This window comes from Pholis gunnellus (genome assembly GCF_910591455.1).
Source record: "Pholis gunnellus genome assembly, chromosome: 9".
Taxonomy (NCBI): Eukaryota; Metazoa; Chordata; class Actinopteri; order Perciformes; family Pholidae; genus Pholis; species Pholis gunnellus.
The window spans coordinates 1,983,793-1,997,848 of record NC_136535.1 but is presented as its reverse complement, the minus strand read 5'-3'; the positions used below and the strand labels follow the sequence as shown (position 1 = coordinate 1,997,848).

At 42.9% G+C, this 14,056-nt stretch overlaps 1 protein-coding gene across 1 annotated transcript; it reads right to left on the bottom strand.

Moving 5' to 3' along the window:
• Positions 1–301: 301 nt before the first annotated feature.
• dhrs13a.3 (dehydrogenase/reductase (SDR family) member 13a, duplicate 3) lies at positions 302–7,022 on the bottom strand. The gene is made up of 5 exons (XM_079166200.1): positions 6,865–7,022; positions 3,589–3,707; positions 3,186–3,309; positions 2,702–3,028; positions 302–2,129 (listed from the first exon to the last, which is right to left on the bottom strand). The coding sequence occupies exons 1-5, from the start codon at positions 6,989–6,991 to the stop codon at positions 1,870–1,872; spliced, it is 957 nt and encodes a 318-aa protein (XP_079022326.1). The 5' UTR covers positions 6,992–7,022; the 3' UTR covers positions 302–1,869.
• Positions 7,023–14,056: the final 7,034 nt, after the last annotated feature.

Sequence of the window (14,056 nt, the reverse complement as noted above, 5' to 3'; positions counted from 1 at the left end):
AACTGGTTCATTTTTTTACATCTAATATCTGAATGGCCCTTGAGTGTGGAGCAGAATGCGTGTTCCTGCTGTTGTTTTCCCATTAAGCTAGTTAGCCTAGGAGCCCCAGCTGTTTTTTGTTGCGTTTTTTTTTTGTTCCAGTTCAGAGGTCCTAGTGAGCGCAGAAAACATTATATTTCCTACAATTTAAGCTTCTTCATTTTCCAAATGTACTAGTATTATTCAAACGTATTGTTCGGTTTGTAAGCTTTGTACCGAATGGTTTAATACGAATACGTATATAGTTACAGCCCTAGAAACGAATAATAACCCTAGTTGTGGCGCCATCATGAGGTTATAAGGTGGTATTTCAGAAGTGAAGGCCCAGGTATAAAATGCACGGCCCACCACTGTTTGTGACATATGTTTATTGCTACTCTTGGGTGGTAGGGCATGCTCACATTGTCCAGATCAAATCTGGCACAAGCACATCTGTCCATTGTTTAGTGGGAAACTGCACATCATGTTAAATAGACAGAACCACGCAATGCAGCTGATCATAAAGCAGCAAACACGACAGTCCTTGGTTCTCTGCTCCAGCTTTACTCACTTTGTACTGGCTCATGAGTGAACAAGGTGCATCACAACCAAATGTAGGAAAAGTGTTTTGTGCCTTGCTCCAGCAAACAAATATATTTAAAAAAAGGAATAGATTAAATAGTATAGCATAATATTATTTTACAAAAGCAGCAGTAAAACAATAAAATGGCAAGTTTAGGCCTGAGTGAAGAAACTCCTGCAGGGCCATGTAACCCCTCTCAGTCCTGTTCCTGAACCAGGCGTTGATGCTGCCTGTCAGGGCGTTCTCTATGTTGCAGGTGTAGAAAGACTTTATCACCTTTAGAAGCAGCCTGAAGTCCCTAAAGCATCGGAGGTGGTAGAGGCGCTGACAGGCTTTCTTCACCAAGAAGTTCATGTGAGAGGACCATAACAAATCCTCTATGATGCAAACACCTGTCCACCCTCTCCACTGGGGCCCTGGTCGAGTTCCTCGCCTGCTTCTCCCTAAAGTCCACTGTCAGCTCCTTGGTGCTGCTGATTTTCACAGAGAGGTTGTTTTCCTGGCACCAGTTCTCCAGGTGGAAGCAAACCCACATTGCCTGAGGTCTGCCTGTCAGGAAGCTGAAGATCCAGCCGCACAGAGTAGCAGAGTGTGCTGTAGCCCCACACACAGCATTTGAACATAATTCCCTCTCCCGGTGACTAGGGCAGTGTGGATCTGTCAGAGCTGTATGAAAACTACAACAGGTCCAGGGACTGAAGTAGTGAGGAGGGGATGAAGTCTTGGACAAGCCTCTCAGAGCACTACATCACCACGGAGGTCAGAGCTACCGGCTGGGAGGAGGATTCTTTGAGACATATTAGATGAGTTGCATCAGCTGTTTTGTATTCATTCCTCATTTGTCACAGTAGAAGCTGCTCCACAAAATAGAAATATAGCACATTCCCTTGAAATAACTTAGAAGACCTATAGTCCAGTTAGAAGTCATTGCATCACCAAGCTGCCAGCAGCATTTACTTCAAGCACAGGAATGAAACTTGCTGAGCCACTTTGTGGTCTGATGGAGCAGTTATCTTCTTCTTCACACTGGACTAACATTTGAGTAAGAAAACATGGCTTTGTTAATAACTGCCATTAAATCAACAACAGGCACAAGTGTAAAGTAATACAGTTCATAGAAATAGTAAAAGACTGCACTGCTTTGTGTTCACATGGTACATGTATAAGACCATGACAAGTACAGACCAACAATAAGCCACTGACTGTGGAGACCTGATGAGGACTCTGCTGAGGCACAGAGCGATCACACTGAATCAGGACTCAATCTGTTATGATAAACCGGTTAACCTCTCGCTCACTTCCCACAGCTTCTTTGCCAGGGCATCATCTCGTCCTTTGGCTCCCACCTGTTGCAGTGCACAGTTAGAGAAGTACCGTCCGCTGAGAGGCTCGATGCCCTCCTGCAGGGCACAGTACACGGTGGTCTGGGACCCCCCCGCAGGATCCAGGAAGAAGAGCTTGGCAAAGGGCGTCACGAGGTGCTGCATCCACAGGCTCATACTGCGACACAGCTCTGTGTAGATGACTCCTGGAAGAAGAAACCATCCAAACATATGACGATTGTGGAAGTGTTCCATGATACTTTACAGCACAGCTTGGTCTGTTCTTTCAGTCTCACATACTGTTGTGACATATTAATATTAGTGCTGGGCAAGTTAACGCGTTATTGTCACGTTAACGCAATCATTAATTAACGCCAACAATGATTTTATCGCGCGTCAGCGCAGTTTTTTAAAAGATTTTATTAAGCGGACATTTTTAACACAAGAACGGGCAGTGAGCGGTGAACAGCTGTTTGTGTGGCGTCACTTCCTTTTCTTCCTGCTGCTGCTGATTAATCGCGATAAAAAATTGTAATCGTTGCCCAGCACTAATTAATATTTAGTGACAGGGCAGCTGTATTTGGGACAACTAAGTCTAAGTAGTTTCCAGAGAGCTCCAGATTGAAAATCTTCCTCTGCTGAGAATGAACTCCCTCTTGACTTTACCTCAAACCCTTTTGGAAAGAAAGGCACTGATGTCTGAAGCAGAAGACTACACTCACAACACTCCCTTAATTTCCCCCAATGCTCCTATGTATAATGTGCAGAGGGCACTAACCTGGGTGGAGGCTGTAGCAGGTGACATTGGTGTCCTCCAGCCGGTTGGCCAGCTCCCTGGTGAAGAGCACATTAAACAGCTTGCTGTTGCAGTAGGCTCGAACGTTGTGCCAGGTGGACTGACCGGACACAGAGTCCTTCTTGGAAGCCAGCAGAGGGAAGTCAGCGCTGCCAAAGCGGTGCAGAAGTGCAGCCACGGTGACCACGCGACCGGGACCGCTCTGCTGCAGCTTCTCCAGGAGAAGGTTGGTGAGCAGAAAGTGACCCAGGTGGTTGACCCCAAACGACATGCCGAAACCATCCTCAGTGTGTCCTGGACCCATCACACCTGAAACACCGGGTCAACACTGAGTGTACTTCCATTTTACAGCACTGTAGTGGTGAAGTCAAATGTGAGTGAATCCTTTAACAGGTGTTGATTTGGTTTGCATGAAGAAATATCAATGCACCACGGAGGGATACCCCACTATTTTTAACATCCTCACCTGCGTTGTTGATGAGGAGGTCCAATCTGGGTTCAGTCTTCAGGAAGGTTTCAGCAAAGCAGCGAACAGACTGGAAACTCGCAAGATCCAGCTGCATGAACACCACCTGGTTGTTACCACTCTCCTGAAGGACATTAATGCTGGTAAGAGAGGTACACAAATATTACACAACACTACACAATTATATTGGAAGCTGCAGCCTGTGGTGCTGTATTAGGTTATAGTGGGAGGTGTTTCTAGCATGTTGTCATTCAGGCTAATAACATCCAGATTTTGAGTATATCTGGACATAGTCTATAGTCTTCTGGATTACAACTGGCATCTGAACTGGAGTTCTTGACGTTCTTCTGGGCTTACGGAACAGTGACTATAGAGCCTACACAATAGTTATCAGAGTACTTACTCTCCGGATGTCGAAAGCAGCAGCCTCAGCTTTGTCCTTGTTGCGGCAGGCTAGGATCACCCTGGCTCCTCTCTTTGCCAGATCCAGAGCCGTGGCCTTGCCGATCCCAGTGTTGCTTCCTGAGCAGGAAACACCAGTCGCATACATCAAACTCAACAAAACTGAATTGAACCCATGTTGCCTGCATTTAGAGCCATAGCGTTTTTTAAAAACCATTACTCATTCATACATTTGGTGTTAAGATTAGTGCTGGGCGGTATGACCCAAAATTTGTATCACAGTATTTTTTAAGATTTTGGCGGTTGACTGTGTTGTCCCCCGCGAATCGCCACCTTAACGTGGTGGAGGAGTTTGAGTGGCTCAGTGATCCTGGGAGCTATGTTGTCCGGGGCAGTAGCCCCTGGTAGGGTCTCCCAAGGCAAACAGGTCTCAGGGGAGAGCCCAGACTAAAAGCGGTTCAAAATAACCCTGATGATAAGCAGCCCACGGTCTTCAGCCACCTCCCCCGGACCAGGGAAACCGGGGCACCCTCCCGGAGCCAGACCAAGGAGGGGAGCTCGTCGGCGAGCGTCTGGTGGCCGGGCCTTCGCCCATGGGGCCTGGTCAGGCTCAGCCCAAAGAAACAACATGGAGCAGCCACCCTGTGGACCCACCACCCGCAGGGACAAGCATCGGGTCGAGTGCAATGCAGACCGGGCGGCGGGTCAGGCCGGAGGCCTGGGCGAGCCGATTACCGGAGCCGAGCACATAGACTAGCTCTAGGGACGTAGAACGTCACCTCGCTAGCGGGGAAAGAGCCAGAGCTGGTGCAGGAGGTGGAGCGATACCAGCTAGATATAGTTGGATTCACCTCCACACACAGAGCACTGGCTCTGGAACCAAGTTCCTGGAGAGGGATTGGACTTTGTCCTTTTCTGGAGTTTCCCAAGGTGAGAGGCGCCGGGCGGGAGTGGGGATACTCACAAGCCCCCGGCTGAGTGCCGCTGTGTTGGAGTTCTCCCCGGAGAACAAGAGGGTCGCCTCCATGCGCCTACAGGTTGTGGGGGGCAAGGCTCTGACTGTGGTTTGTGCTTATGCACCAAACAGCAGTTCGGAGGATCCGGCCTTCTTGGAGTCGGTGGGAGGGGTCCTGGAAAGGGCACCGCCTGCCGACTCCATAGTTCTCCTGAGGGACTTCAACGCTGGCGGGGGGTGATTGGGAGGAACGGCTTGCCCGATCTGAATCCGAGTGGTGTCTCGTTATTGGACTTCTGTGCTAGCCACGGTTTGGCCATCACGAACACCATGTTCAAACATAAGGTGGCTCATTAGTGTACTTGGTACCAGAACACCTTAGGCCGGAGATCAATGATCGACTTTGTAATCGTATCATCTGATCTGCGGCCGTATGTCTTGGACACTAGTGTGAAGAGAGGAGCAGAGCTGTCAACTGATCACCACCTGGTGGTGAGTTGGATCAGATGGCGGGGGAACCGATTGGAAAGACCTGGCAAGCCCAAACGTATAGTGAGGGTGAACTGGGAACGTCTGGCGGAGGACCCTGTCCGGGAGGTCTTTAACTCCCACCTCCGGAAGAACTTCTCACACATCCCGAGGGAGGTTGGGAACATGGAATCCGAATGGACCATGTTCAAAGCCTCTATTGTGGACGCGGCTGCTAGGAGCTGTGGCCGGAAGGTCATCGGTGCCTGTCGTGGCTACACCCCGACAACCCGGTGGTGGACACCGGAGGAAGCCGTCAAGCTGAAGAAGGAGGCCTTCAGGGCCTGGCTGGCCCAGGGATCTCCTGAAGCAGCTGAGAGGTACAGCTGCGGTGGGCGCGGATGCTAAAACTCGGGCATGGGAGGAGTTCGGGGAGGCTATGGAGAAGGACTTTTAGTTGGCCTCAAGGAGGTTCTGGCAAACCATCCGACGATTCAGGTTGGGAGAGCAGGGCCTACCCCAGGCTGTGCTAAGGTAGTCAAAAAGCTCCTTGGTGGAAAGGCGCCGGGGGTGGATGAGATCTGAGATTTACCCAAGTAAAATCCAAACAGTGACATCCAAAGGACTTGTGTCAGTGTGGATAGAGGTTCAGATCACACTTTCACTGCCACTTCAATCTTCCCCTAAAAAGATAAAAGACCAGTCGTACTTGTTGGTTGTGTCACCATGACTTAGCAACTTTCATAAATGTAATTATAGTGTTTATGAAGTCCTTTTATTTAATGTGTCGTGTTTGCGTGTAATGGCCAGATAACTCTAAATGAAATCTAATATCCCAGTAAAGTTACACAGTCTCCTACATGTGTGTAGTACTAGTTGTTTATGCACAGCAGTTCCACCTGAAACCGGCTCCTGGGTGGCTTTGACAACGACATTTAAAGAAACCGTAACTGACCAATTCTAAGTCCTGTAAGCCTTGGTTACTGTTACTAGGCGGGACAACCATACCAGTATTTGAGCAACTCGTTCACATTATCTTTGGAGGGAACAGGATTTCTATAACATTGATGATGATTTCATCGGCTGCGGTGAGGAATGTGCTGATGATGAGATCTGAGTCAGCTTATTTGACAAGTGAAAGGTGTTAATGGAATAGTTAAAGCTCACTAGCACAAACACAAATACCTCTGCTGGATTGAATGTTTGTGTTGAGGTGGATCTAACCTGAACGTTAGAGGTGGTGAAGTTATCATTTGTGTGGACTAAAAGATAAATGATGGTGAGATGAATACCTGATCAGAAGAGTTTTGTGTTTGGAGTTGGTTTTATAGACAGGTGCATTTTTTCTTGAAATATAGTAAAGTTATTCTCAAAACATCACATTTGTATTCTCGACTACTCAGAGAACACATGTGGGATTTCAGTTTTAAAAATGTAGCAGAAATCTTGCTGAAACACATAAGAGCTGTTAAAGTCCTGCAGGGGTTAATAAAATAATGAAAATGAATTAATGTATAGTTGAGGTGAATTTATGCCACGTGCACATTTAGAGAGGTTACTTTCTCAAACAAAGACAAAGAACAGGAGGAAAGTTGATCTACAGAAGAATACATATTTGAAAGCAATGCAGAGCCTGAGAATGACAAAGCCTAACTGGATCATGTTCCTTTATATTTCCAATGGCCACCTGGCGCCTGAATGTTGCGTTTTCCTTTACATTAATAAAGACTTTTACACCAGAAATTGATGCAGAAACATTCACCAGAATGCGCGCGCGCGCACAAACACACGCGCGCACACATACACACAAACTACGCTACATGTCACTAGGAGCTAGCAACTCAGACTCGTTACCTGTAACAATGGCCGTCTTCCCGTTCAGCTTCACTGAACTGGAGCACATAGCTCCCCTGAACACACTGTAATAAACTATCATATAAAGGAAAAGTGCTCCTGCTACGAGGCACAGCAACACAGACATCACTGCGCTGAGCTAGCGACAGCAGTCTCTTCTTCTTCTTCTTCTGCTTCTTCTTCTGCTTCTTCTTCTTCTTCTTTCAGTTTATTGGCAGACTACAAACCAAGGTTTAAGGTGCATCCCGCCACCTACTGTACCGGAGTGTATAATGACTTTAAATAATAACTGTCATAAACACAATGATAATGGTATTTATAAATTAAAAAAAATAAACTTCATATAGAAGTTATATTCTGGATATTAAACCAGTTCCATTCAAAAATGTACATGAAGCCCTTTTAAGCTGAACTTGTTTGTCCCCTATCTCTAAGTCCTTTGATGCTCCACTCCCTTCCTGTATCTGCACTCTGCCCTTCAGTCTCTCTCTTTCCACACTGAACTTCCTCCACTCTATCAGCACATGTTCAACACTTTCTTTACAGTTACATATCTCGCATTTATCTGACTGTCTTTTTCACGATGTATATAATGTGTCATTGAGTCCTGTATGTCCTTAATCTACAGAAAGTAACATCTTCTTTTCTACATTTACTTCCATCAATTCACACTCTGACTGATGTCCGAATTTTGTTATAATTTCTACCCTTATTGTCATTATTCCAGATTTCCTGCCAAGATGTAATGATTCCGTGCTATATTACTGATTTTGCTTATGACCTCCCAAAACTAATTTGAGGAATGTTGCTACTAATAACTGCTGGACTGTGTTGTATGGTATCTAATTTGAAATGTGTCACTTTCCTGTTAATGTCCCATCCAAAGCTTTTACCAGAGAATGTCGAGTACTCCCAACAATTGTACAGGACAGTCGATGCTATATTTCCGTTAAGTCCACCCTGAATTCTAATCCAGTGTGATCGTGCTAACCTAGTTCTCCTCAGATGTAATGGCAGTTCTCTGGATTCCACCAGCAATGCATTAATGTGGTTTTGACTGCTCCCAGGCTAAGTCTTATGGCTCTGTATTGTAGTCTAATTTAACACCTTTTTACATTTGGTCTCAATGTTTTCAATATGATTTTTCCATCTATATTTTTCAGCAAACCATAAACCAAGATATTTAAATACTCTAGCTCTATCCATGGGCTTACTGTATCATGTTAGCTCCTGTCCATTATTTCTTTTTGGTAATCAGCATATAGCATAATTTTTCAACTGAAATGTTGAATCCCGAGTCATAAGACCACTTCTTACATTGACGATTGCTTTCTGCATACTTTTCATCACATAAGCAAAATGTTTTTCCCTCTTCCAGATTACTCCATCATCTGCATATAATGATGTCTGTATACCTGTTCCTGTATTTTCAAATATATCATTAATCATGATGTTAAAAAGAATTGGACTGAATTGGTATCCCGCTAATGATGTCAAAACTTTTCCTATACTTTAACTTTAAATGTTTCTATTTGATAAAAAGTCCAAAAGTCCAGCTTGCTCATTTTAATTAGTAGTCCCTCTCTCCACATGGAATCATATGCTTTTTCAATGTCAAAGAAGACTAAAGCATCACTTCCTTCATGTTAAGGGTCTTGTCTTTTTCATTGCTTACTTTAATTAGAGCATCTGCTGTGGATCTTCCTTTTCTAAAACCACATTCATTTAACAACTTTCTTTTTTCTACAACATACTATAACCTATAAACAATCATGTTGTCGATCCATTCACATAAGTGGGAGGTTAATGCTATCGGTCTGTAGTTTTTAGCATTAGCTGAATTTGTTAATCATGAAAGTAACAAGATTCTTTTAAAGAATTATGCAAAACAATGGTGCTTTTGACAAAAGTGACAAAACTCAAATTTAATTTGAAATGATATCATCTTGTCATAAATAATTTGCTTTGAAGGTCAGTCCAACACCAACAGCTTTGCTTCTGGTTGGGATTCCGGTTTAGCATTCCTGAACCGCCAGATGTCGCTATGTGCATTCTAAGTAACCCTCTATTGTCAAAGACAAATCCAAACATTATACTGTCTGTATTCAAAAATACTCTAGTTTGTACTAAAACTAATATAACTGTGATACAACTGTATTGAAATGGTGTGCTTTAGTCATGGGCTGACTATAACAATGCCCCAACAAATTATGTAATCCAATTACATGTAATTATTTAAATTCATAAGAGTGTAAAAGTGACAAGAGAAAGCGAGGTCCAGAGTGGCACAGCCTAAAGCCAGTATAAATCACAGTGTTAACACTTCTGACTATGGTTAATGTTTGTAATTACATTACTCATTACTGTTTTGTCACGTAACCAGGCCTACTGTAGAGGATGTTCTCTGTTTTTATTTGACCTTTCCAGTGCAGACAAATTACGTATGGAAAAATGAGACACAAAAAGAAGGAAAGCATTAAATAAAACAAATAATAAAAATAAAGATACTGTTGGTCTTCTACAGTACAGTCTAATAACTGAGTATAGTAGTTTTGTGTGTATGAAGTACTTTGTATGTGCGTGGTTGACATGGGGAGAGTGCACATGAGTAGTAATGTGTGTATTGAATGTGTGTGCTGAGGCCTGCCTATACAAGTGTAAACCTAAACTTCTGTCAGCGTGGATAGTTTGAGATTCAGATCACACCCTCCTTTCACTGCCACTTCACTCTTGCCCTAAAAAGATAAAAGACTAGTCGTACTTGTTGGATGTGTCACCATGACTTAGCAACTTTCATAAATGTAATGAAGTCCTTTTATTTAATGTGTTGTGTTTGCGTGTAATGGCCAGATAACTCTAAATGAAATCTAAACAGGATTTCTATAACGGCGATGATGATTTCATCGGCTGCGGTGTTCCCCCGCTGCTCCAGGGGTGAGGAATGTGATGGATGATGAGATTAGAGTTGGCTTATATCTTGACAATGGAATAGTTAAGGCTCACTAGCACAATACACAAATACCTCTGCTGGTTTCAATGTTTGTGATGAAGTGGATCTAACCTGAACTTTTTTTAGGGGTGGTGAAGTTAACATTTGTGTGGAAGTTACATGATGGTGAGATGAATACCCGATCAGAAGAGTTTTCTGTTTGTAGTCGCTTTTATAGACTGGTGTATTTTTTCTTGAACCACAATGACTTTATTCTCATTTTGAATGGCCACCTGGCGCCTGTTTTTTGTGTTTTCCTTTACATTAATAAAGACTTTTCCACCATTAAATTGATGCAGAAAAATTCACCAGATTGCAGGAAATAAAGTGTTTGACACAACATTTTCTCGGGGACATTGGAAAGCCCTCAAAAGCAAATTTGTGATATTGGGCTATACAAATACAGTTGAATTGAATTGAATTCTATGTAGTACGTCTACTTGAGATCATACGGTGGATCCCAGAAACTGGATGGCTTCCAGCAGAAACAGTGTTGTTTAGGCTGGTGATGGGGGGGCTCCTCCTGAAGTCCACTGTCATCTCCACAGTTTTAAGAGTGTTTAGCTCCAGGTTGTTCTGACCATACCAGTGGGCCAGCTCTGTATACAGACTCATGAAATATACGTCAACCACAGCACCTACAATGTAAGTTGGGGCATATTTAAAGATCAGACGGGTGATCAGCAGTGCAGACTTAACTTGAGATTCATACATGATGGCTGTGCTGCGTAACTTTGTTACTGACAACATTTAGCCCATTTTCTATTTTGCTGTTTGGTATTTCAGTGTGGCTGGATGACTTTTGTAAAAAAATTGAAAATAAGTGTACCAAACTATTAGCTGCAGCAAGTTTTTTGCCATTGCATAAACTCTCTTTGAAAAGACTCCCTTCAGAAGCAGAAATAAATGTCAGCATGCCATAATGTCAGTACAGTTACTTCTTTGTTGTTTTTTCCCATTTTTAGTCTGCTGGCAACTTAGCTCCAGGGAGATATGTTGTTACATCATCGCCATGTGCTGCCATGGAATTATGTCAAGGGTCAATGTCAAAGATCCAATGTTGTTGAACCAGTAACCTGCTCAGTGCCCAAATCATTTTCACGATATAGTAGCCCCTAATGACCCCTGTCACCTCCCACTGTCTATAGACTGTACAGTTCCAAGTTCAAGTTCCCATCAAGTCACATCCCATCATATTCCTGCTCCACCCAGAAACTCTACAAACAACCACTACTCCTCCATGGTTGCTGCTAGGTCATGCTGTCCGGCGTTTTTAGATTCACTAAGTCCTATCTGATGTCCTGGAGAGCAGCACTCCCTGTAAAAAGAGAGGTAATAGCACTGCAGTCAGGAAGGCAATGACATTGTGACCAGCATGACACAAGGGAACGTCCCATATTGAGAATATCTCAATTTCACTGCAAAAACACCTTGTACAATGTCACTAGTCATGATGTCATGAGTTCCAAGTTCCACAGAGAATTCAACATGGCAGATAGATATTAGTCCTGTTGATGGACTAAAAGATCTATGGAACCATGCTGGAGCTCTTTTTTACTTACATTACAGTGATACCCATTAATTCATAAACATCCAAGCCTGCTTTGTGTATGTCATGCCTTTGTTACGTGTGTGGTTGTAGCCAGGGGTCAAAGCAGATTGAAGTTATTGTGGGTGCTACGACAGCAGCCTTCATCGCTTCATATTGTTCTCCTCCCACCCCCATCCTATCAACTTGGGTCCCTGCAGACTCCAAAAGGTATTCCTGTTGTCATATCTCAAAAGCACCCAATTGCAGCTTGTGCAGTTTTGATTGATGAAATAGAATAAATTCGTAAAATGTTTGTCATGGCTCCTATATTTAAGTATGACACTTTCAGGGGATAGGGAAGCAAGGATTAAAAAGCTGCAGTAAGTGCTGGGCACTAACACAGTTCAAAATTCTCACTCTCACTTACAGAGCATTACACGGTCAGGCTCCTATATGTGACTGAATTACTTCACCCTTATTCACCCGCCCGCTCTCTCAGGTCAAACATGTTAAATGATCTGTCTAATAAATCCATCTGCTACCGACCGAGGACCATTTGGTCCTCCAGCGAGACAGTTTAACGAAGAGAGTGTCGTAGAATGCACTTTTCAGAAACGAATATAAAGAATGCTACACACATGCTATATAACAGATTAATCAGCAACATCTGGGCAACACTACCATGTAAGTCATTTTTTACACACTCCAAACACAATTATACACAACTAATACAAGCAACTAGAAGATGTACCACAATATCACGTATTTGTCGCCATGACTCGGGAAACTACCACTCCTGAGAAAGCTACGAACAAAGAAGCCAATGGCTACACGGCCGAGCAATACATCGCAGAGCATGAGAGTTCGACACAGAATCCAGAGATATCTTCAGAATTTCAGTACAGAGCTGTGAGCAAACAAACGCCAGAGCAACAAACCGCTTCACCGAAAGAAAATTCCAAGCAGGACCTTACCTTTACGTTGAATCACGAAAAGACCGGCATAATTCCCCGTTTGCTGGCTAAAAACTGCTCCTACATATGTCCTGTGTCTCTCTCCTCTGTTTCCTGGTGAAAGAGGGGTCAACCTAACTTGTGGGACCCGGGGGGAAGGGGTCAGACTTTTGGCGAAATGGAATTTTAGGCTCGGGGGTGCGAGTCATTTTTTCGATTTTTACTGGCTAAAGACTCTGTCAATCAACACCAGGCTTTCACTACTGCATTTGCATTCGTAAGACTGACGCGTCTGAAATGGTGTCATTTTCTAAAATTGACCAATCATAAGGCTTGCTGAGCTCCCAACACACACATGAAGACTGGAGCTCAGACGAGAATCATCCATGGTTTACAGCCTTAGAGAGGATTCAGGCTCTCAAAATGAAGACAGACTGCTGTATTAGGTTAGATTGAACGCTATTAGTGATAAAACAAGTGAAATATATAGTTATATAGTATATAAAAGTACAATGGAACAGCTGCAACAGCTGGTTCCAAAATGAGAATTTGGCTTGACCTCACGTGACTTTGGCCTGCTTCACTTTATCAAAGCCACATTTTTTTTGGAGACTACTGACATGACTACTGCTATGATTTGGGAGAGTTTTTAGGCTAGCCAGGGTCTCATTTCAAGAACAAAATATCAATAAAAGTGCTTTTTTTTCAGGTGAACCTGAAAATGTTCTATTTGAGCTGTGCGCCATCTTCATTTAGTATTAAACAGTAACATATACACTGATATTTACACATCTGATCAAATCTCACAAGTGTTTCTGTTATTAGAACATCAAAATTATTAAAGTAGACCTTGTAGTTACAGAACTACAGTCTTTTTGGTATGGGTATGAAATTTTCGAGCAGAGGCCTAAAAATAGGGCTACGGTTTAATGCAGCACACATGTTCTGTCTCACAAACAAACAGACAAACCTAGCAGAAAACATAACATCCTTGGCGGAGGTTGCTGTTTATGTTGACCTATGTTAGCAGATGTTTCTAATGTTAGCAGATGTGTTTCCTTGTTGGAAATGCGATCGTGACTGGTTGTTATAAGTAGGCTAAAGATGCTCAAATGCTCTTATGGGGACCTTTTTATGAGCCATGTTAATTTGTAGCTTGTGTCATTCCAGCAAAATGTCCCACTTTCCACCTCATCTCACCCAGTGAGCCTTTTTCTGTTGAAAACACGTTTAATAAACGACTATGGTCACCGGTTTAAATAAACCTTAGAGCCCAATATGGTCAGAATCCTAACACATGAATCCTTTGCCCAAAAGGTATGTAAACAGAGAGAAATAAAGCTGAAACCAGTGGTTTAATAACCACAGATAAAGTCCTTGCACACAAATTTCTCTTTTTAGAAGATGAGAAGAATATAATATCATGGCTTTTTTGGGTGATACCACTTACCCGAATTAACTGAATTTAAAGCTGCAGGATAATTCAGTTCAGTTCATTTTCTTAAAACCTAAATAGTTTATTTTAAGAACCACATTTTTCAAAAGCTTTCTGTGATGTATGTTCATCCAGCCCTTATTTTACTTGAAATGAGAGAACATGTGTTTATTATTAGAGTATGTATTATTTATAATTCATACAGTTCAATTTGAAATCTGTAATAATAAATATTGTTGAGATATTATTCAATTGAACTTTCTTTATTTGATTTGACAGTCAGT